General features: G+C 40.3%; 1 protein-coding gene across 1 annotated transcript in view; it reads right to left on the bottom strand.

Moving 5' to 3' along the window:
• Positions 1 to 25,194, bottom strand: part of PDE11A (phosphodiesterase 11A) — a 420,247-nt gene that overhangs the window by 138,968 nt on the left and 256,085 nt on the right. The window contains exon 10 of the mRNA XM_025274296.3: positions 4,067 to 4,117. Coding sequence (XP_025130081.3) covers positions 4,067 to 4,117 — 51 coding nt within the window. The remainder of the gene's footprint in view (positions 1 to 4,066; positions 4,118 to 25,194) is intronic.

The following is a 25,194-nucleotide window of genomic DNA, read 5'->3' as shown; positions in this document are numbered from 1 at the left end:
GGGGCTCCAAAATCACTGCAGATGGTGATTGCAGCCATGAAATGAAAAGACGCTTACTCCTTGGAAGGAAAGTTATGACCAATCTAGATAGCATATTCAAAAGCAGAGACATTACTTTGCCAACAAAGGTCCATCTATTCAAGGCTATGGTTTTTCCAGTGGTCATGTATGGATGTGAGAATTGGACTGTGAAGAAGGCTGAGCACTGAAGAATTGATGCTTTTGAACTGTGGTGTTGGAGAAGACTCTTGAGAGTCCCTTGGACTGCAAGGAGGTCCAACCAGTCCATTCTAAAGGAGATCAGTCCTGGGATTTCTTTGGAAGGAATGATGCTAAAGCTGAAACTCCAGTACTTTGGCCACCTCATGGGAAGAGTTGACTCATTGGAAAAGACTCTGATGCTGGGAGGGATTGGGGGCAGGAGGAGAAGGGGACGACAGAGGATGAGATGGCTGGATGGCATCACCGACTCGATGGACGTGAGTTTGAGTGAACTCCAGGAGTTGATGATGGACAGGGAGGCCTGGCGTGCTGCAATTCATGGGGTTGCAAAGAGTCAGACACGACTGAGCGACTAAACTGAACTGAACTGACTGAATGGTATGTATCACACCCTCCAGGATTTTGGGCTCTCCATCTCTCAAGGTTCTTGTCCTTAAGATGTGACCACTCAGTCTGCTGTGAGTCCCTCAGCCTCTGCTGGTCATATTGGTAGGTAGGTGCCTTGCCTCTGGTCATAGTAATGCTTCCTTCTATTGGGCTGCTGTATCCTGTTGTGTGTTACTGACACTCTGGAATCCCTGTGCTCTTGGGGGCATTTAATTCACTGAAACTATATAAAGTCCATGCCTTTTGTGTCCACTCACGTCCTTAGCTGAGAACATGAATTCATGGTAAGCTGGAGTAAGAGACAAATCCAAGAGGCAGACTCCATGCTGAACTTGGAATTCTCCAGACACTGAAGCCCATGGCCTCAACTCCCAATAGGAAGAAGTTTTTACTCAGAGGACTCTCATGTAAACAGACCACATCTCACTGGTCTTTAAGACATGTCTGAATCCCAGATGTGGTGAATCATAGGCTGCAACTGGAGTCTGATCTGAGTATTTGACCTCCAGATCTTTTTAGCAGTCAATGATGAAACCATTTTCTCCCCAAATTCTGACCTAATCTCTGAATCACTGATCACTAGCTTGGTCCCAACTGGGTATAGCACAACACTTTGAAACTCAGCCATTCTTCCACTTATGAAATCTCATGGATAACTCTGATTCTACATTTCAAATTTCTCCTTTCTCTCCCTCCCTTTCTCTATAAATATACATATATATATATATATATATATATAGACAGAGGAGCCTGGTGAGATATAGTTCACAGGGTTGCAAAGAGTTGGACATGACTGAAGTGATTTAGCACGCAGCTCTGTTGAAAAAAGTATGGTAGTAGCCAAGGTTATAATATTTTTAATATATGCATAATTTATTTGTAAGACAAAGCACTATTCACTGTTACTTAGCTACAATGTTAGGAAACTGCCATTGCACATACTCTAGTGTGAAATTTCAGTAAATACTTTTCTATGTGCAGGATTATTTTAAGCCCACTACATTTACATGTTATTGCTGCAATTATAAGATATCAGCTACCAATTATGATAATGTTTTATTTACTTTATATTTCAAGAAAAAAAGCCACTAAGTTAAAATTATCTAGTATATCTCAATTACATTCTAATAAAATATTCACTAATATCTTACAGGAAAAAAATCTGGAATAAATTAGTTTAGTTAATAATCTTGATCATTTTAAGATGAAATAACGCTTTTTTCCCTCAAATTTAAATACTTCATATTTTTAGTATGTTTGTGAGCTAAAAATAAAGAAGCACAGCAAATTCCAAGATGATGTGTTTTCCTTATTCTAAGGAAAGAGTTAAGCCTGAACATAGAGCAGGATTTTTAGAAAGTAGACAGCTATTGATTTTGGCTGCTTCAGTACTGGACATGTCACATCACATAGCTCTTATATTTAGTCCATTATGAGCTTTGCTATTTTTCTCCCTGCCTGCCCCTTCCATCTTTTAGCAATGATGATAATTATAAAATAGTAAAAATATAAAACATAAAACAGTAAAATATTTATACGGAATGTCTACATAACTCAATGTGGTTAAAGTAAAAAAGCCTTAATATTTTTGATGGGCATGGTTATAAAATATATATAAATATATATAAAAATATATAAAATATAACATAGCTGACTCCCTTTTTTATACAGCAGAAACTAACACAACACTGTAAAGCAATTACACTTCAATAATAAAGAAAAAACAACAAAATCTATAAAAGTAAATATAAAAATAAAGTATAATTATATATCACCATATTTTTTAACATTTTCTTAATGAATAACTGTTTTGAGTTATAGAACATGAAAGATTTTGGGGTTGATTTAGTCATTCAATCCATTTGACAAGTATTTATTGAGCGCTACTATGTTCCAAGAACAGTGAACAGAGGTAGAGATAGAACAGAGAACAAAGTATATAAAAAGCCCTGCCCTGCTGCTGCTCACATATGTGGGATGTTGATCTCCACAGCAAACAGACCCTGACTGCTGTGGTTTTGATTGTCCTGTCTTTTCCTCTGTTCTCTGCTGTCCCCTCACTGGCACCGTGGCTCTCTTGATCTGGGTCATCATGGTAGGTCTTTTCCTAAGCATCTCTCCAAGCCAATGAGAAACCATATCCCTGGATGGAGTCCAAGCAGCTCACCTTTGTTTGCTGCCCATGTGCTGCTCCCTGACTTTCCTAGCAGTTCCCTCATCCCTGCTCTGAGTTTAGGGTCTTCCCTTGTTTTCTTAAGTAGGTGTGACTGAACCCTAATGATCTGATTCAATCATGAGGCCCAAAGGTCTCCAGGCCATTTTTTCCTGGGAAGACAAAATGCATCACATTCAAATGACATGCTCAAGAGTAGCCACCATGCTACTACACATATATATTACATTTTCTTTTTTATGATTGTAGTAACTTAGCTGATAATTCTGTGAAGCAAAGTGAAGTGAAAGTTGCTCAGTCGTGTCCGACTCTTGGCAACCCCATGGACTATACAGTCCACGGAATTCTCCAGGCTAGAATACTGGAGTGGGTAGCCTTTCCCTTCTCCAGGGCATCTTTCCGACCCAGGGATCGAACCCAGGTCTCCCGCATTGCAGGTGGATTCTTTACCAGCTGAGTCACAAGGGAAGCCTGATAATTCTCTGGACCTCCGCAAAATCTGAAAAAGACAGACACCTAAACTTCCCAAGGGAGGGGAAAATCCCATACTCCCCTGTTTTGACCACTCAGAAGTGCAGGGAGAGGAGCAGGAATCCTGACCTGCCTTGAAGGGAAGGAGGGTGATTAAGGGGAAAGGAATGTCTGAGACTCATGTCAGAGCTGGAAGGGGGTCTTGCTGGGTAGCAGTGTAGCACAGTGATTAGGGGACTCCAGTTCTATGGCCAGATTGCTTGACTGTACGTACCCCTTACAATCGTTTGACATTGGCCTGTCTGCTCAATAACTTTGTGCTTCAGTTCACTCATCTGTAAAATAATACATACTTCATAGGAGTATGAGACTCAGATTAATACAGATAGAATGCTTTGTTTTGTACCTGGTTCATAGTAAGCAGCTGGTAAATGGTAGCTACTATTTTAATCTCTTTACTTCTTTTTACAGATGAAGATATACACCCTAAGATTTTAAGTGAACAGAAAGTTAGAGGTAAGACAAATGCCGAAATCAGGCATCCCGATTCTCATCATATTACACAGATTTCTTTTTCTGATATCCTGCATACTTAAAAAAGGAAAGAAAGAAATACTGAATCATTTAAATGATTAGGAAGGGGCCATTCAGTTATACATAAATTCCTTTTCCCCTCTAAAACTGAAATATGCAAATGGGCCTTACCCAGTTCTATTTCCCCAGCATCCAGTGGGCAGGACTAGTTTAGAGGCAAGAGACAAAGGGTCCAAAAGCCCCGGGAAGTTTAACTTTATGCACTATTTGCTTCCTTACCTTAAACTTGTCAACTTCAGCTTTTGAACATGTTGCATGATAAGATAGCACCTGGTTCAGAAAAAAAGGAAAAAATAAATTTCAATAACTAGACATGACTTAATTTTCTGAAATTCTCCTGGCACAAAACTAAACTTTGTTCAAGAACACCACCTTGACATAATAATGGGTGCTAATGTATGATGAGAAATTCCCAGTAACCATCTGTGATACAGATTATCTTCTGTGCAACTACAGAGAAATCTATTATAATGAGGAATGGAATGACAGTCCAAGTTAAAGGCTACGTATTTTATACCAGGATATTTTTATAAGTAGTTATTTTACCCAAGGGACATGATGTAACTCAAGACCACAGTTCCCAAGGTGTGAATATTTCTCCCATGAAATGCTTTGAAATGCAAATAAATTAAAAGGTATATGTATGTGTGTGTGCACATGTATATATGTGCATATTTGTGTGTGTGTGTCTATGTGTGTGTCGTGTGGCAGACACTGTAACTTGCTGACTCAACTTCCACGTCTGGTCTATTCTCATTTGCCTGCTTTTGTTCTCTAGGAAAGATACATTGGTATTCCCAACCATCTGCAATTTTCTTTTTAATTGGCCACACTCTGTTGCGTGTGGGATCTTAGTTTCCTGACCAGGAATTGAACCCATGTTCCCTGCATTGGAAGGCAGATTCCTAACCACTGGACTATAAGGGAAGTCCCCTGCAATGTTTTTTGTAAAAGGATGATATTTCCCTGTTTCATGGACATCAGCCTTAGTATATGATTTATTTTAGTCAATGGATGGTGGAGGAAAGTGATGATGCTACGTTTGAGAACAGCCTTTAAGAGCCATCATGTGGTTCTGCCATGCTCTCTTTCCTCCACCACAGGACGGGCATGGTCCTGAGAGGTGCTGCCCCTCTCAGCCTGGGTCTCCAGGTGAAGAAAATGCATGGAGCTGAGCCATAGCCAACACACTGCTGATGCTGTGTCACATGAGCAAGAAATCAGCTTTTGTGCTTTATCATCGCATCATAACTTACTGATAGAGTTTGAAAATCAAAAACCCAATTGGCAGGCTCCCTGCCACTAGGCGTTATCATGTCGGGTGGCCGTGTGACATTCCTCTGATCGATAAAATATATGTGGGAGTGTTGTGTCTGCCTGTATCCTTTCTTTGTTTTCCCTGGAAAACAGCTGTAAGGCCTAGACATTCAGCAAAATCTGTCATCTATGAGGTTATGGCCATAAGCGTGAATAGATGCATTGTTACAGATCTAGAGCAGAAAGGGAAAGAGAAATGAAGCCAACCCTGGTCTGCCCTGTTCCAGACTTATTGTTCTGTAGAACAAATAAACTCACATTTCCTTGAGTCAGTATTGGATGTTATGAGGCAAATGCACACACTCATGCACACACAAACACAATGTATGTGTGTGCACACACAAGCACATTATACATGTGCTACCAGTTCCATCCTTAATCTGTACAAATATCAAATAAATCTGAGAAAGGTTAAATCCCTCTTCAACTACAGCTTTCTTAGTGCATATTTTGCTCTGAAAAGTAAAGTAATACATTTCTTCTGAAACGGACAGTCTCTTGTTGGTGAGCAGGGATGTATCATCAGCTAATAAGAGTACCTTGTTCATGCAGGAGCAGGCCCTTTGGTAAACTGCAGTCTAGGAGGAGGCGACATTGTCCCCTCAAAGAATCCCTAGAAGGGCAACAAGCCAGCAAAGCAGATTCCACAGGACAAGAGATCCTTGCGCCCTGCTATAGAATGCTCTGATTTTATCCTTCCAAGAAGTTTCTGCTGTTTGGTCCTAAAGGGTTTCCTGGAATGCATCAGGAAGGTGATCATGTGTCATTGCTCAGTCACCCTCAGGACTTGCTTTACACACAGAGCACAGCAATGAGAACCTAGTAACACCTGTACCCCCTTCATGTATACCATCGTTGCAGCTACCATACAACCCTGACCAGACAGAAATACACAACAGTGGCCTTGCTTAGCTCCTTGTTTCTTACTGTAGTAAAGCCTCTGATCAAATGTGACCACCTCACTCTTCCTAATGAGCATCTACAAAGGCTGTGAGGACACTCAGGACTTTCTCTCATCACCTGTGGTCAGGGATCACATCCATTTACTCCTCAAACTGCATCAGCTTTGGTTGTTCCCTCATAATTTCACTGAAACAGCTTGTATCATGGTTTTCCATTTCTTGCTATCAAATCCAGATCTCTCTGGACAGATCTGCAAATATATTTTGCAGCAACATTGAATGCAGGTGATTGCTCTGGCTGTTTTTGAAGAGGGTCTTCTTGACACCACACTATTTTGGTTGTCATTCCACATTCCTGTCTGTTCTTTTTCTGTGTTCTCTTTTAGCCTGCCTCCTCTATTTGAACTCTAAATGGAGACATTTACTCAGTCTCTTCTTCAGTGATGTCACACATGCTCATGACCTTATATACCATTTATAAGTTGACAACTTTCAAATTTAGCCCTAATCTCTCCTTGAGCTTCAAATCCACATATCCTGCTGTTTACATCACTAACTTCCAACTTGGTTGACTCATCATTTTCCCATCTTTAGTAGACAGAATGATGCTCCTCATCCCCTCATGATGTCCACATCCCAGTCCCTGAAACATGCACATATTTATGTTACATGGCAAGGGGGAATTTAGGTGCCAGTGGATTTAAGGATGCTCATCAGCTAACCTGTAGATAGGAAGATGATCCTGGATTATCTAGGTGAACATAATATAGTCACAGGAGTCTTTATAAGTCAAAGAAGAAAGCAGGTGAGTCAGAATCAGTGATGTGACATGAGAAATATCGACACTCCATTGCTAACTCTAAAGACGGAAGGGAGACATGAGCCCAGAAATGCAGGAAGCCTCTAGAAACTAGAAAAGGCATGGAAACAGACTGTCCCCCAGAGCCTCCCCTAGAAGAAACACAGCCTACTCACACTTTGATTTTAGCTCAAGGAGAGCCATTTCAGACTTCTGACCTCTAGAATTTCAAGATAATAAAGTTCTGTCTGTTGTTTTAATCCACAAAGTTTGTGCTAACTTGTTACAGGAGCCATGGGAAATGGATGTCACTCATCTATTTTTCTCCCAGTCTTCCCAGCAACATGATGAAACTTCATCCAATCAATTATTTAAAGTAGAAAAACCTGAGGGTGATCCTTGATTTTTTTTTCCCCCCTCCCTCTTTCCCTCAGATTGAATCCAGCAGAACAATATGTCATTTCCACTCCTGTATCCTGACTCTTTCCAGTTTTACCACCACCTACCCAGGTCCAGTCCACCATCCTCTCCTAGCTGGGCCCTGACAATCATCTTTCTACCCTGACCCCTTCTGATCTCTTTGGCATACATCAGCCAGAGTGGTACCTAAGAAATATAAATCAGATCTTGCCATCCTCCAGCTGAAAACTCATCAGTCATCAGTGACTCTGGTTACACTTAGAATAACATCGCGATGTGGCCCCTGGCGCCCTCTCAAATCACACTGCATGCCCTGCACTCTCTTCTATATATTCTCTGGACATGCTCACCTCCTTTAGGGTTTTCTATACACCAAGCTCTTTTCCATCTTAGAGCCTTATTTGCCCTTATCTCCTGGTTTATATTTTCATCCTTCTGAAATTAGGTTAAATGTTACCTTTTCAATGAGGTCTTCAGTCTGTGCCTTGAGAAACCAGCTCACTCACCATTACTCTCTGTGTTCACAGGCTGTTTCCTTCACACCACTTATCACAGTTGGAGTTATGTGTTGGCTTGTTCGTCCCCTGCCTCCCCCTCTAGACTGCAAGCACCATGAAGGCAAGGATCAAATCTCGTTTTGGTTGCCAATGGATATCCTGTCCCTAGAAGAATGCCTGATACTTAGTTGGCACTCAGCGAATATTGAATGAATCATGCAATAGAAAATAATCTTCAAAGAAAAGAATCTATTTCTCATACGCTTCTCTGCTTGTATTATTAGTGGCCTTAATTTATGTCTTTTCCTCAACAAAATCATAATATGTCTTAGAGCATAAACTGAACAGTGTAGGTGGGGTGGCCAGTTTTAACAAATAAAAATACAGGACACCCCATATAATTTGAATTTCAGATAAATCACTAATATCTGCACTATTTGAGACATAGTTATACTGAGAATATTATTTGTTGTTGATCTAAAGTTCAAATTTAACTGGGTGTCTTTCTGTTTGAACCCAGTAACCTTACTTCTCCTCTCTCCAAATTAAAAAGGCTGGAAACAAATATGGAAAACTTTAAGCCACATTGCAAAATTTTTCATGTTCCTCACTCTAAGCCTTCCCAGTGACTTTTTCTTCCCAGTATTTTGTCTGGCAAACCTACCAAATATCTCAAGTCTAGAGTATTTTCAGCAAAGTCAAATAACCTCACTAATCTAAGATCTGAGACTAACCTATGGATGCCATTGAAGGAAATATAATCAGATCAAAGTAATTCCTGATTACTTATAGCATAACCAATATTCCAAAGAGAATCATTGTGTGTTTGTATGTGCACATGTGGGTGTGACCACATGGCACAGCTGATGACTAAAAATCATGCAAGTTTCTGTGGTGGAGAATAAAAAAAACAAGTTAAAGAATTTATTTTTTAAGCTACTATTGTTGTTAAACCCTTTTGGATAAGTTAAGGTTTCCTCCATGTTTCTAGAGCACATTAACTTTAAAAGAATCCCTTAAGCTATATATTTCATACCAAGGAGTTAGAGATACTATTTATTTCTGAGTAATAATATATTTGATAGAATAAAAAAGTTTAAATGAATGTACTGTAATGGTTTTGAAGAAAGAAGCATTTGCAAATCTTACATATACACTTCCTCTATGAAGAACATCGTTAGTTTATGAGAGTTTGGCCATTACATACACACTCACAAGATTTTTTTTGACAGCTAAATAGAATTTGTATAAAGTTTACTTACAAAAGTAAACAGCTGACCCACAGAGCACTTAACAAACATTAAACTTTCACAAGAAAAATGTCTATTCCAGATAGTTTTATCTTTTGTAGCTGTATTCATTTTGAAAATATTTTAAAGTAAAATGTAGTGACTCAGTTTCATTGGTGAGCTCTGACTGAAGAAATCTCTATAGTTCCAAAAATAAATCACTATTTGCAAAACCCTACCAACTTTAATTATCTTTTGGATTGAATTTGCTCCTAGCAAAACAAAGAAACAGAGGCAAGGAAATGTAAAAGAAAGCCACTGTTAGACCCATGCACAACAGACTAAAGAAGTCATGTTTTTGTGCTGTGTCTCCACAGCAGGAAAAGACAATTAACTATATTTCAAAAGGAAAACATTGAGCAGAACTATGAAATAGGACCACGGTAGCAAGCCTTGCCCTCTGCTGTATGCGGTTCGAGACCAGAGCCAAATGCTTGCCTCGCAGTCCCAGGAACTGCCCCTAAGTAGCGGAGGGCAAATCTCTGACAAGAGAGTACTGAATGTTAATTTATTGCGGATCTAGGAAGCCATTTGCTCCTGGAATGAGAAATGAACCATTGCAAATGCTGGCTGCCAGAAGTACAAACATAAAGAACCACTTAACAGGGAGAAGGAACGCAGGCCTTGCTGAGGACCCAGACGGGCTGTCTCGGGAGTCCTGAATATTTACTGATGTGTTTACAGCTCAGGTGGCAAAGTGGCACTTGGTGGCACTTGGAAAAAACTGGTATCAGAGTTAAGGTGGTCTGCAGTTAATTCGGAGAAGGCAATGGCACTCCACTCCAGTACTCTTGCCTGGAAAATCCCATGGATGGAGGAGCCTGGTGGGGTGCAGTACATGGGGTCGCACAGAGTCAGACACGACTGAAGCGACTTAGCAGCAGCAGCAGCAGCAGCAGTAAAATTCCAAATACTTTATTCTGATGAGCTCGTAAGAAGTAAAGAAACTCTGAGATCAGCAGCAGGCCTCTGCCAAAGGTGGCAAACCACAAGGAATGAAAAGCCAATTGACTTGGGATGACTTGATAGAAGGGCTATCTGAGTTAAGAGCCATTCTCTAGAAGTTCTTAACAAGAGGATGATAGGCTTCAAAGACACTGCAACTGGACGAACACAGGGAAACCGAGAAATCACCAGTTTCTACTGTTAAATATTTAAGAAAGTGTCTGCTGTTTAATGGAATAAAATGTTCAGAAAGATGACTTCAAATAACTGTGTCTGCTGAGTGACCTGTTATCACAGCCTTTGGGCTATATCTGTCATAAAACATATTTTTAATATTCTAAAAAAGACAAAATCTGTTGGAATTTAAAGGAGAATAAAAGATTCCTGCAGAATCTAGGGTAATAAATAAAATAGTCAATTGTCAGAATGACGTCAGTTCAGCCACCTTTTAACTACTACCTGCAGGAAAGAAGGGCCACACTCGTAGTTCGCATCAGTATATATGTATTGTGTACCTGCTATGTGTAAATCATTGTGATAGATATTTTGGTCTTCTTTTTCCTATCCTGGCAAATAAATTTTATTGGTGGTGGTTTTGTCACCAAGTTGTGTCTGACTCTTGTGACCCCATGGACTGTAGCCTGCCAGGCTCCTCAATCCATAGGATTCTCCAGGCAAGAATACTGGAGTGGGTTGCCATTTCCTTCTCCAGGGGATCTTCCTGACCCAGGAATCAAACCCGGGCCTCCAGCATTGCAGGCAGATTCTTTCCCAATTGAGCTACGAGGAAATTGGAGGCCTCAGTTTTATTTGATTGCTGGGTTGTAGGAAGCACTGTGCTTCATACAGTGCTTTGCTGAGGCTTAAGGTGACTCAGATGATAAGGAATCTGCCTGCAATGCAGGAGACCCGGGTTCAATCCCTGGGTCGGGAAGATCCCTTGGAGAAGGGAATGGCTACCCACTCCAGTATTCTTGCCTGGAGAATCCCATGGACAGAGGAGCCTGGTAGGCTACAGTCCATGGAGTTGCAAAGAGTTGGACATGACTGAGCAACTAACACTTTCATCCCATTTTCAAGGAAGAGCTCAGCAGGAGTTCTATGCAGAGTACATCATGTGAAGTACCCAGCTGGATGAATCACAAGCTGGAATCAAGATTGCTGGGAGAAATATCAACAACCTCAGATATGCAGATGATACCACTCTAATGGCAGAAAGTGAAGAGGAACTAAAGAGCCTCTTGATGAGGGTGAAAGAGGAAAGTGAAAAAACTGGCTTAAAACTCAACATTCCAAAACTAAGATCATGGCATGTGGTCCCATCACTTCATGGCAAATAGATGGGTAAAAAGCAGAAACAGTTACAGATTTTATTTTCTTGAGCTCCAAAATCACTGTGGACAGTGATTGCAGCCACAAAATTAAAAGACACTTGCTTCTTGGCAGAAAAGCTATGACAAAGTTATACAGCACATTACAAAAGTAGAGATGTCACTGCCAACAGAGGTCCATATAGTTGTGTATGGATATAAGAGTTGGATCATAAAGAAGGCTGAGCACTGAAGAATTGATGCTTTTGAACTGTGGTGCTAGAGAAGACTATTGAGAGTCCCTAGAACAGCAAGGAGATCAAATTAGTCAATCCTAAAGGAAATCAACCCTGAATATTCATTGGAAGGACTGATGCTGAAGCTGAAGCTCCAATATTTTGGCTACCTAATGCGAAGAGCTGACTCATTTGGAAAGACCCTGATGCTAGAAAAGATTGAGGGCAGGCAGAGAAGGAGGTGGCAGAAGATGAGATGGTTAGATTGCATCACTGACTCAATGGACATGAGTTTGAGCAAACTCAGGGAGATAGTGAAGGACAGGGAAGCGTGGCATGCTGCAGTCCATGGGATTACAAAGAGTCTGACATGACTTAGTGACTGAACAACAACAGCAGGAGCTCTCTTCAATATAACCTTCCTTTTCACCTTTTCTCCCCTATTTCTCCATTTCAAATGTAAAGTAACAAAATTCTATTCCTTTCTCATAGAGAATGGTTTTCCATACCCTCTGGTTGTTGGAGGCAGTCAAAATTTATTCCCTCATATATTTACTATCCTGGGAGGGCTTGTCAAGAATCTTCCCATGGAATCCCAATGCCAAAGTTAGATAATTTTTCGCTACATTCTTACACTTCAGAAATTCTCATATACCTCTTAAGTCATTCATTAGCTCAGTGGGTCACAAACGTTAACATGCATCAGAACAGAGATGCCTGCCTCCAGAATTCCTGGTTAAGAGGAGCTAGGGTGGGACCTTAACAGCTGCATTTCTAACAAGTTCCCAGCATCAGAGGTTGATGCTGCTTGTCTGGGAACCACACCGTGAGAACCACTGTTCTGATTCCCATCGATGGATTCTAGGTTTAAAATGTCTAGATTAGAGGGGAGGAGTGAGCAGAAATGAAAGAAACAAAGTGGTTTGGGTCTTCTCCCAAATCCCAGTACGATTTGAATAGCTTTATTTTTTAAGATGCTTAGAAATATTTCCTTAGTTTTATTCTGCTAGTTAGCTTTCATGACTATATTTCTTTACACTTCTGAATTTCATTGACAATGGAGATAAAGATGCTGTGAAATTAGTTTCATTGGATTTATTTAGAACACTTTGGCTTATGCAAGTAATTTGGTAAAGATCCTGTGTAAAATTATGTCATCATGTAAGTCAACTCTTTGACATTTCTGGGCCCAGAAATCAGAATTTATCCCTGTGTTGCACTGGTTTACAGAATGACTTCATTTTCTCCCTGTCTATAGGGGTCAGTAGTAGTACTTGATTTTGCTTATGTAGATTAATTGCTTTATGGATTATCTACAGCATTCTTACAGCAGGTCCTTTTCTTCCATTCAGTAGTTTTGTCTTCTTACTTTGTGGTCACTTAGTACACCAGCATTGGGAAGCAGCATAGCTTGTTGGTTGAACACAGGGATGCTGGAGTTAGATGGCCTGGGCTCATAATCCTGGTCCACGAGCCCTTAATTATCTAAACTCACTGAGTCTCAGTTTACCTATCAGTAAAAGGCAGGGAATATTTGTATTTTCCACTCACATTTCACTAGCTGGAGAAAGTCCCATGGCTCTATTTAACTTCGAGGGAGTGGAAGGTATAACCCTACAGCAGGCTCAGCAGGTGATGGGCTCTAAAGATTACCACAATGGTTCGGTCAGTCAAATAGCAGGTAGAATTAGAATTGTTTTTGAAATCAGGGCAAATGAATCCAATATATGAACCACAGCATGTGAATTTTATGGTGCTTTTCCATTTTTGCTTCTTTCCTGATTCTCTTCTGTATTTCAAAGAGTTGTGCGTGGTATACAGGATCTTCAAATAAGTGGGATTATAGTATAACCTTATTACCTTCTTTATATTTAACATATGTAGTGCATGTAGCATATGGTCATTAAACATTGCTGATTTGACTAAACATATTGTGATACCCATAGAAGAAAATTATTATAACTGAAAGGTTATTATTGGGTTAATTCAGTTCCATAGCTTTTAGGAACTGCTTAGCTACCAATTTCAATCACTTTAATGTCCTTAGGGTGAAAGAAATAGTCTATTTCTTTCCAAAAAGTTGCATGTGGCAATAATTCTAATTTTTAAAAAGTTTTTAATTGTCTCTCATAAAAGATCTCAGCCATTAACATTTAAATTCAAAAGTCTTTTTTGGATTAATTCTTACTGTAATTTAATATAGCTCTCTATATATGCACATTACACTATAATTTATAACTGTTTCAAAATAAATGTTCCTTTCTCACAATTGCATAACTCCCCACGTTATGTGTGAAAGTGAGGCTGTTTTTTTAATCATGTAGGTTATTAAGAGTATTAATATTTCACAAGTGTTTTTCTAATGAACTCATTGCTTGCTTGTTTTCTTATTTGTTAATAGCAAAAGAAGAGAACATAGCCTTCTTTTGGACTAATTGAACAACCTGGATTGGTTATTTCTGTTTCTAAAACAACTATAATATGTGTCAAGGCTTTTTCAAATCTATAATTTAAATATTTGGAACTGACATTTCTTAATGCCAGATCTGATTTCACTTAATGCCATATTTCAAAGTAGCTTGTTATTGAATATATATTTATTTTCTGTACCTCTCCCCTCATGGTTTTTGCATAATCAACAAGACTATCATGGTTGATGATCTGGGAAGAAATACCTTGATTATTTGCATTGATTGTGCAGGAACACCATAGAGAACTTTATGTTTGAAGCAGTGTGGTTTTGCTGGAAGCTACCCCTGGAGTAAAAGGAGTAAGAGGGGACAAGGCCTAGTTTGGGTCACTGTCAAACTGACTGGGGCCACAAGGGCAAACAGTTGCCATGGAGGAAAGAGAAGTCCAAAAGTAAGAGTGAAAAAGGGCAGCTTTACTCTGTCTGGGCAAGGTTGGTGGCTACAGAGATAAGATTAGATCTGAGGGAGTAAGTCAGGGAAGAGTATACAAGCAGTTGAGTATCTGGATCATGAGCCATTCATTCAAGAAGTATCTATTAAGGACTTGCAAAACATTCTCTGGCATAAATGCTACCAACATTTTCTTAGATCAGTCTCCCAAAGCAATAGAAATAAAAACAAAAATAAACAAATGTTTGACCTAATCAAAGTTATAAGCTTTTGCACAGCAAAGAAAACCATAAACAAAATGAAAAGACTGGGAGAAAATATTTGCAAATGACGTGACTGACAGGGCTTAATTTTCAAAATATACTAACAGCTCATATATACTAACAGCTCATACAACTCAATAACAAAACCCCCAAACAACCCAATCAAAAAAATGGGCAGAAGACCTAAGTAGACATTTTTCTAAGGAAGACATAGGATGGCCAAAATGCACTTGAAAAGATGCTCGTCATCACTAATCAGTTCAGTTCAGCTGCTCAGTTGTGTCTGACTCTTGGTGACCCCATGAACTGCAGCATGCCAGGCCTCTCTGTCTATCACCAACTCCCAGAGTTTACTCAAACTCATGTCCATTGAGTCGGTGATCCCTCCAACCATCTCATCCTCTGTCACCCTCTTCCCCTCCTGCCCTCAATCTTTCCCAGCATCAGGGTCTTTTCCAATGAGTCATTTTTTTGCATCAGGTGGCCAAAGGATTGGCTTCAACATCAGTCCTTCCAATGAACACCCAGGACTGATCTCCTCTAAGATGGACTGGTTGGATCTCCTTGCAGTCCAAGGGACTCTCAAGGGTCTTCTCCAATACCACAGTTCAAAAGCATCAATTCTTTGGCACTCAGCTTTCTTTATAGTCCAACTCTCATATCCATACATGACTACTGGAAAAACCATAGCCTTGATGAGACGGACCTTTGTCGGCAAAGGAATGTCTCTGCTTTTTAATATGCTGTCCAGTAAGAGTCTTTTAATTTCATGGCTGTAGTCACCATATGCAGTGATTTTGAAGCCCCCCCATACTGGAGAGGGTGTGGAGAAAAGGGAACCATCCTACACTATTGATGAGAATGTAAATTGTTGCAGCCACTGTGGAAAACAGTATGGAGTTTCCTTCAAAAACCCACAAAACAAGAGTTGCTATATGATCCAGCAATCTCACTCCTGGGCATGTATCCAGAAAAAAGCTAACAATTCAAAAAGATACATGCATCTTGACACTCTTCATAGCACTATTCACAATAGCCAAGACATGGAAACACACTAAATGTCCATAAGCAGGTAAATGGATAAAGAAGATGTGGTGTATATATATATACAATGGAATACTCGGGTATAAAAATGAACGAAATAATGTTATTATCACACTAATACTAAGTGAAGTAAGTCAGAAAGAGAAAGACAAATGCCATATAATATCGCTTAATATGTGGAATCTAAAATATGAACCAGATGGAATGTATCTACAAAAACAGAAGCAGATACAGAGACACAGAGAACAGATGGTGGTTCCAAGGGGGAAGGAGGGTGCGGGAAGGACAGACTCGGTGTTTGGGATTAGCAGATGTAAACTGTTATATATGGGATGGATAAACAAAAAGGTCTTACTGCGTAACACAAGGAACCATATTCAACTTCCTGTAATAAACCATAATGGAAAAGAATATAAAAAAGAATATGTGTGTGTATAACTGAATCACTGCTGTGCAGCAGAGATTAACACAACATTGTAAATCAACTATATTTCAATAAGATAAAATTTTAAAAAATCTATTGAGGAGTTGATTTGCACCAAGCACTGTGTACCTGGTCCCTGTCTTAATGGAACTTCTGCTTCAGCAGTAGAGATACACACTAAACAGGCAAACACGTGCATTGAAATAATGTCTATAAAGTCAACTAGCAAAATGCTGAAGGAGACAACTGGGGGTGGGCAGAGTGTGGGAAGGTGGCAGGAAAGTGGGTTAGGGATTCCTTCTCTGAGATGGTACTTTAAGCCAAACCCAGAAAATAGAAAGGAGCTAGCCAGGGCAAGAGGCAGAGGCAAGGTATTTGGGGTGGAAGGTGAAGTTTCCTAGAGGGCAATGTGGGTGAGGCAGGGGAGACCTGAGGTGAGGAGGGAGGGCTGGGTAGAGGCCAGGCCATCCAGAGCTTTCTAAGTTAATAAAGGATTTTTATTGTCCTCAGTGGGAAGACACGGGGGAGTGTGGGGCAAGAGATTGACTGTGACCCGGGCAGCCCCTTATGCACTCTTCTTCAATTATACTCCCCTCCAGATGTGACCGCCACCCCTACTTTCAAGGCATTTTCCCCCGAGGTATATTATGTAGTTTTGCCTATTCCTAAACTAAGAAAAGCAGATTCCCATTACATGTAGAACAGGATCCCAGTTGCTATACAGGATGGATTGGAGGTAGACAAGAGTGGATGGGAGAGAGAGAACAGATGGGAGAGAGAGAGAGAGCAGCTGGGCCAGGACAGTAGAAGTGGGGATCAAGGTCTGTGGAATCTGGAAAAAAGAGCCCTACCTGAGGAGAAGGGACCAGAACCATGGGAGTGCCCAGGCTTTGTCTTTCTCTTTGTGACACTTAGACAATGGTATTGCTCGAGACCTTGGCCATCCAAGTCTGAACTATGCAGAGAAGGGCTCAGCTCTGGCGCTCCTGGGCTGTGGTCCACCCTCCTGGGGAGAAAAGTCCCTGGGGTCCAGGGGACAGGTCCACCCAGACTACATAGCAGGTACTTGGCATCACCCAGACTAAACTCCAGGCACCCCAAAATTTCCCCCAGGCACCCCACAGGCCCCAGCCCACTGCCAGGACCTGCACGGGCTTCTTCCCCAGATTGGCATCCTCTGAGTGCACCTCGGGGTGGGGGCTATTTGCCAGGCTGTGGACAGAGGCTGGACCATGCGGGCTGGCAGGTTCACATGTATGTACACACTGAGCACAGTGCAGGGAGTTGGTGGGTTGTGGAGAGGAGGGGGGCTTTGTGGGCTTGGAGCCAGTGGGTGGCTCCTGGGTGTGATTTACTGCCTTTTGAAAGCGGCAGCCCCTTTCTGCTCCCTGTACTATAGCACTATCAAGACACTCGGCACCCAGATCCTGAAGATCCTGAGTGAAGGTCAGTTTCTTACTCAGCTTGGTCTCACAGGCCAGCATGTCACTAGACAAGCAGGCCCTAGGGCGGGGCTGCTCCTCTGCAGAACGCAGTTCTCCCACTGAGGAGTACCTGTGCCAACTGACCCGGCCCAGCATTTGCTTCTGTCAAGACGGAATTAAAGACGGTGTTGCTGGTACTCAGCATAGACCCAGGCTATCACTCCTAGAATCTGCGCTGTAGGACAGAAAGGAACAGTTTCCCTACTGATAAATAAAGGTCCTAACTTTCAGTGAGGCAAAAGAGGAGGAGGACAATTCATTCCCAAGGTGCTTTATTCAACTTGAGCTTGTGGATCAACTGGCTCTTCTTCATTATGTGTCCCTTAACCCGTGAAGAGGCCCTTTACTCGGACTCTCTTCCCACCCCCATCGAGGCAGGTCAAAAGCTCCAGTGGTAAATGCAGTCCTGCGTTGACAGGACAGTCCCTGAAGGACACCTGAGGCACAATCTGCGCAGTGTGGCCCCTTGAAACAGACTTGAGCTTGAACCCTGGCTCCGCTTCCAGTTGTGCAAAGCAAGCCATAAAATCTCTCTCAGCAAGATTCTAAATCTTCCTGAACCCCAGTTTGCTCATTTGCCAAATAGTAATGATATTGTCTGAGCTTTCCTGGTGACACAGGGGTAAAGAATCTACCTGCCAATGCAGGAGATTCAGGTTCGATCCCTAAGTGGGAAAGACTCCTTGGAGGAGGAAATGGCAATTTCCACTCCAGTATTCTTGCCTGGAAAATTCCACGGACAGAGGAGTCTGTCTTGCTATAGTCCATGGGGTCACAAAAAGTCGGACATGACTGTGCACGCACACAATGATATTGTCTCCTTCATACTGCTTTGGTGAAGGTTAAATGAGATGAGTATTTGGTGAAGGCTAAATGAAACACACATATAATGTAATAGAGTGCCTGACATTTGGTATTTAGTGCATGTAGCATTATAAAAAGTACCAAAGAATAACAATGAAAGGAGGAGAAAGAGTAATAATGTAAATTAATGAAAGAAAAAATGTTTAAGCAAATAAGCCAGAACAAGTTACCATGCATGGGGACTACACAAACATCCTGCTGTGTCTGCGAGCTCTTGTCCAGGATTCCAAAGCACGTTTCTGAGACAACAGAGATGGCAAATCATTTGAGCATGGATTTGATTTTGGCAAACCACCAAATATCACTGGATAGAAAAGAAAATGAAAACATGGTCAACTTTCCATTAAAAAACAAGGTATGATGACTAGGAAGTACTGAGATGAATTTCCTCTTGCAGATGCCAGAACGATCCCTTGAAAATGTCAAGCTGATCATGTTTCTCTCTTGCTGAAACTCCTCCAACGATTCTCCACAGCCTTCACAATTGAGTTCCAGTTCCTTCCAGCAACAGAGGCATCTTGGTGATCCGGTCCCTGCTACTTCTGCAGCCTCAGGCCCTGCCTCTGTCCAGGTGTGCTGAGACAGCCTGCACAGCATCACCTCAGCCCTCCCTCCATCTGCCTGGAGTGCTCCTGCTCAAAACTGTAGAGCTCCTTGACACCTGTCACTCAGAAGTTACCTTGTCTGCAAAGCAGCAACAACTGAACTCTCTGCCTTAGATATGCCCCCTCCATGCTTTTCAACCTCTGCTGGAGCTCATCACCCTGTATGACAACCGCTCTGTCACCTGTTTCTATCCTCTACTATACTGAAATTACTTGAAGTATTGTACCACGGCTTATGAAATTTACATGTTGTCTAGGCCGTGTGGTTTTGGTGAGACATTAAAAAGTATGTACTGTATGAGGTATGGATGTATATACCTCAGGGTTAAGTGAGTCCTTGGCACATAACAGGTAATCCACTCATTATAACAATGATTACTTCTTGCAGACCTCACCATTCCCATTAAATTGTTTCAGTTCAGTTCAGTCACTCAGTCGCGACTCCATGAACTCTCAGCGACCCCGTGAACCACCGCACACCAGGCTTCCCTGTCCATCACCAACTCCCGGAATTCACCCAAACCCATGCCCTTTGAGTCAGTGATGCCATCTAACCATCTCATCTTCTGTCGTCCCCTTCTCCTCCTGCCCTCAATCTTTCCCAGCATCAGGGTCTTTTCAAATGAGTCAGCTCTTTGCATCAGGTGGCCAAAGGATTGGAGTTTCAGCTTCAACATCAGTCCTTCCAATGAATACCCAGGACTGATCTCCTTTAGGATGGACTGGTTGGATCTCCTTGCAGTCCAAGGGACTCTCAAGAGTCTTCTCCAACACCACAGTTCAAAAGCACCAATTCTTCGGCACTCAGCTTTCTTTATAGTCCAACTCTCACATCCATACATGACCACAGGAAAAACCATAACCTCGACTAGACGGACCTTTGTTGACAAAGTAATGTCTCTGCTTTTGAATATGCTGTCTAGGTTGGTCATAACTTTCCTTCCAAGGAGTAAGCGTCTTTTAATTTCATGGCTGCAATCACCATCTGCAGTGATTTTGGAGCCTCCTAAAATAAAAGTCAGCCACTGTTTCCCCATCTGTCTGACATGAAGTGATGGGACCGGATGTCATGATCTTAGTTTTCTGAATGTTGACATTTAAGCCAATGTTTTCACTCTCCTCTTTCACTTGCATCAAGAGACTCTTTAGTTCTTTACTTTCTGTCTTAAGGGTGGTGTCATCTGCATATCTGAGGTTATTGATATTCTCCTGGCAATCTTGATTCCAGCTTGTGCTTCTTCCAGCCCAGCATTTCTCATGATGTACTCTGCAGAGAAGTTAAATAAGCAGGGTGACAATATACAGCCTTGACGTACTCCTTTTCCTATTTGGAACCAATCTATTGTTCCATGTCCAGTTTTAACTGTTGCTTCCTGACCTGCATACAGGTTCCTCAAGAGGCAGGTCATGGTCTGATATTCCCATCTCTTTCAGAATTTTCCATGGTTTACTGTGATCCACACAGTCAAATGCTTTGGCATAGTCAATAGAGCAGAAATAGATGTTTCTCTGAAACTTTCTTGCTTTTTCGATGATCCAGCAGATGTTGGCAATTTGATCTCTGCTTCCTCTGCCTTTTCTGAAGTGTTTCAGAAATAGTTAAATGATGATAGGATTACTGGGAGAAGCCCACAGACTTCCCAGTTGACTATTTTTGCATAAAAGTATCACTTTTTTATATCCATGAGTTCTTTGTTGTCATTAAGAAGTTCCATGACTGGATTCTGGTATAAAATGATATCCAATAAATAAATTAGTAGTTTATTTATTATTATATTATAACTCAAACTATAAAATAAATATCCTTAAGTCCATACTGAGATGAATAAATAATTGAATAAATAAGTGGGTAGATGAGACAAACATCCTGTATGGAACAATTCAAAATAATGTAGGTAGACTTCTTCCTCAAGGAGGTCAAGCATATAACTCCCCACTCCTTAGGTGTGACTGTGCATAGTGACTTCCTTCCCAGATCTCAGTATGGAGAGGTGGTGGGCAGAGAGAAAGTCCACAGTGGAGAGACCTGACAAGCACTACCCCAGCCAAGCGATCAAGGTCCACATGAACATTTTGAAAGTATGTAAACTTGACATGATGTGATGAAAAGCACTTTAACTCTTACAATAACAATATAGGGACATTTTCACAAAATACCTGATCGGTATTTATCAAAAAAGTCATCGAAAAAAGAAAAAGTGTTACCCAAGAGGAGCCTGAGACATGGTAACTAAATGTAATAGGCTTTTCTGAATGGGATCCTAGAAAAGAAAAATGATATTAGGTAAAGGCTAAGTAAATATGAAGACAATATGGACTGCAGTTAATAGTCATGTAGCAATACTAGTTCGTTAACTGTAACAAATACAACACATTGATATGAGATGCTGATAACTGAGGAAACTCAGTGAAGCACATGTAGAAATTCCCTGTACTATCTTTCCAGTTTTTCAGTCAATCTAAAACTGTCCTAAAAACAGAGTTTATTTTTTAAAAATGTTACCTGGCTGATTTTCCATGTAGGGTCTCCCACTTTGCCCAAAATGCCTAAATGAATATCCAGAAACCATGACTAAAACTGACAACCCGCTGCTAGATTCCGGGAAGGATTTCCCCCATTTACAAGGCAGAGGCGGCTGCACTGAGGAGAATACCTGGCAGCGTAACCATGTTCACTCCTGAAATAAAGCATTCCCTGCCTGAAAGAAGCTGGATGGCCCCACCCTGCAGGCAGGGCTCTCACTCAGAGACCCAGGGTCTGCACTAACCAGAAAATTAATCAGGTGACCTACTGAATGGCAGCTGTTTTTGAAGTATTAGCCTTCATCTTGGGGGACGGAATCACTGCAAATAAAACACTATGAGGAGAGGATGTTATAACATAAGTAACAATTATTATTGATCTTTTATGAGCACTGTGCTAAAGATTTCACTTGCATTATAGCCTTTCTTCTTCATTACGATCCAACAAGGTTGGGAAGTGAGAAAAACAAAGCACAGAGAAGTTAGGCAACTTGCCGAGAGATACACAGAAACTGTTTAGAATGAAAATCCTAACAGTCTAACTTTAAAGCCCACACTTTTAACCATTCTATTGTACTTCATAAAAATCCTCCTAGCAGCATATACTGAGGATTGATTGAGATTCTTACTGTACTTTAATTGTGATCTTTACTTGTACTTTATTGATTCACTCAACAGATATTTTTTGGCTGTCTACCATGGGCCAGGTCTTGGGCTGTCACTGGACACACAAAAGTGAACCAGACACACAGACAAAGAAAGATGCCTTTCAGGGTTTCCTTGGTGGTCCAGTGGTTAAGAATCTGCCTTGCAGTGCAGTTTGATCCCTGGTTTGGGGTGATCCCATGTGCTGCAGAACAACCAAGCCTGTGCAGCACAACTGCCGAGCTTACACGCTGCAGCTACTGAAGCCCGCGCGCCTAGAGCCCATGCTCTGCAATGAGAGGCTGCTACACTGAGATCCCCGAGCACGCAATGCAGAGTACCACTGCTACCCCCTTTGCCGCAACTAGACTAAGCCTGCGTATCCACAAAGACCCACCAGAGCCAGAAAAAGATAAAATAAGGAAATCTTTTTTTTTTAAGACAGTTTTTCAGAAAATGAATAGGCAAGGTACATATTTGGAGAACATATTCACAATGCATATATCTGATCAAACACTGATATCTAGGACATATAAAGAACTCCTACTGCTCAATAATAGAAAGACAAATAGTCCAATTAAATGTGGCAAAAAATTTGGAGTGTTCACAAGAGAGGATAAACAAATTATAAATAAGTACATGAAGAAGTATATAACATTAGTCATCACAGAAATGAAAATTAAAACCACAATAATAAAAACACCAATACAGTATACTAACGCATATATGGAATTTAGAAAGATGGTAACAATAACCCTGTGTACGAGACAGCAAAAGAGACACTGATGTATAGAACAGTCTTATGGACTCTGTGGGAGAGGGAGAGGGTGGGAAGATTTGGGAGAATGGCATTGAAACATGTAAAATATCATGTATGAAACGAGTTGCCAGTCCAGGTTCGATGCACGATACTGGATGCTTGGGGCTGGTGCACTGGGACGACCCAGAGGGATGGTATGGGGAGGGAGGAGGGAGGAGGGTTCAGGATGGGGAGCACATGTATACCTGTGGCGGATTCATTTTGATATTTGGCAAAACTAATACAATTATGTAAAGTTTAAAAATAAAATAAAATAAAAAAAAATACTATTACAGACCTACTAGAAAGGCTAAAATTAAAAACAATGATGGCACGAAATATTGGTGAGACTGTGAAACAACGGAAACTTTAATAGTTACTTAGTAGGAAACTACAATGGTACAATTACTCTGAAAAAGAACCTTGTAATTTCTTGTAAAACTAAATGTACACTGGGAGTTCCCTAGCAGTCCAGTGGTTAGGACTCCTTACTTCCACTTCTGGGAGCCTGGGTTCAGTCCCTGTCAGGGAATTAAGATCCCACAGCCAAATAAATAAATTAATTAAATAATTTTTTTTAAAAAAGATACTCTTTAGGGAGGTGTTGAGAATAAAGAAAACAAACCAAAAAACTAAATATGCACTGACCTTTTGACCAGTAATTCTAATACTATGTATTAGCTCAAGAGAAATAAAAGGATATGTCACAAAAAATATGTATACAAAAATGTTCACAGCAATAATTCATATAGCCCCAGTCTGGAAGCCCTGATGTATCGATCAACAGGAGAATGGATAAAAAAATCCTGTGGTATAATCCCACAATGGAATACTATTTAGCAATTAAAAGTAAAAACTTATATACCCAATATGAGTAAATCTCAAATGCATTATGCTGGTTGAGAGAAGCCTTATACAAAAGAGTACATATTGTATAGTTTCATTTATATGAAATTCTAAACAGATAAAACTAATCCCTGGTGGAAAAATTAGAACAGTAATTGTCTCTGGTGGGGGGTGTGTCTCTTGGAAGATGCACAGAGGAACTTTTTGGGGTGATGACATATAAAGATGTATTTTCAACTGAGAAATAACCAAATTGTCATTTTAAGCTAACAAGTTTGGGGTGGTTTGATAGAAAAGATTAGATTACCAAACAAAATTTATGTTCAAATTAATATTAGAAATACAGTTACATTAATATGAATAAATATAAGTAGTGTTGCATTTTGTAAATACACCATTTGCTATTTATAATATAATTAAAATCCTTTAATACATGAATAAAAACAAGCAAACTGCAGGTAAGCACATACTCAATTCATTTTCCTACATAGTGGGGAGTTAGAAGATACTGTTTTAGTTTTGTCTTTATTAATTAGAGATATATTGATTAAAGAATGCTTTTGTCAAAGGAGCATGATAACTTTCACTTCACTGAAGTAAACAAATAAAGCAAAATATAATACATATAGTAAAATTCAGAAAAAGAAAAACATAGTAAAAATTCAGAAAGATAAGATGATAGACATAAAAACAAACCCCTTGTTTTTTAAAAAAAGATTCTCAGAATGGAGTAAAAAATTAAATTCAGATGTATGCAGTTTACAAGAAATATGCCTGAAACAAAATTACCTAGAAGTAATAAAAGAATAAGTAAAGAAGTGTCAATGTAAACATATATCCTTTATAGAAGACTTCTCTAAAACCCCAGTTTATGTCCCATGCTAGAGTTTCTTATGACATCTTGTATTTTTTCCACATAGAATTTAGCACAACTGATTAGATTCTGACTTGTATGACTTTTTTTGTTGTTTATTTCACATTCTAAGCTCTGTAAGGAAAGGCCTCAGGTCTGCTTTGCTCGTTGCTTTATCTCCCGTGACCAGAAAAGTACTTGGAACATAGGAAATATTCATTGAATAGATGTATTCTTAAAAATACAATAAACAAAAAAATAGGAGCACAGATGACAACATTAATTCAAACTAAGTTGCTTTCAAAGTGAAAAGCGATAGAATAAAAAGAGTAATTTCAAATCTGCAAAAGAAACAATTCTCAGTTGTGAATCTATTTTTGCAAGAAATATGAAATCAAAATTATAGAACGCAAGAAATATT

The sequence above is a fragment of the Bubalus bubalis genome, chromosome 2, assembly GCF_019923935.1.
Source record: "Bubalus bubalis isolate 160015118507 breed Murrah chromosome 2, NDDB_SH_1, whole genome shotgun sequence".
Lineage (NCBI taxonomy): Eukaryota > Metazoa > Chordata > Mammalia > Artiodactyla > Bovidae > Bubalus > Bubalus bubalis.
Note: the sequence above shows the minus strand (reverse complement) of the source record. Positions and strands in the feature narration are given on the sequence as shown.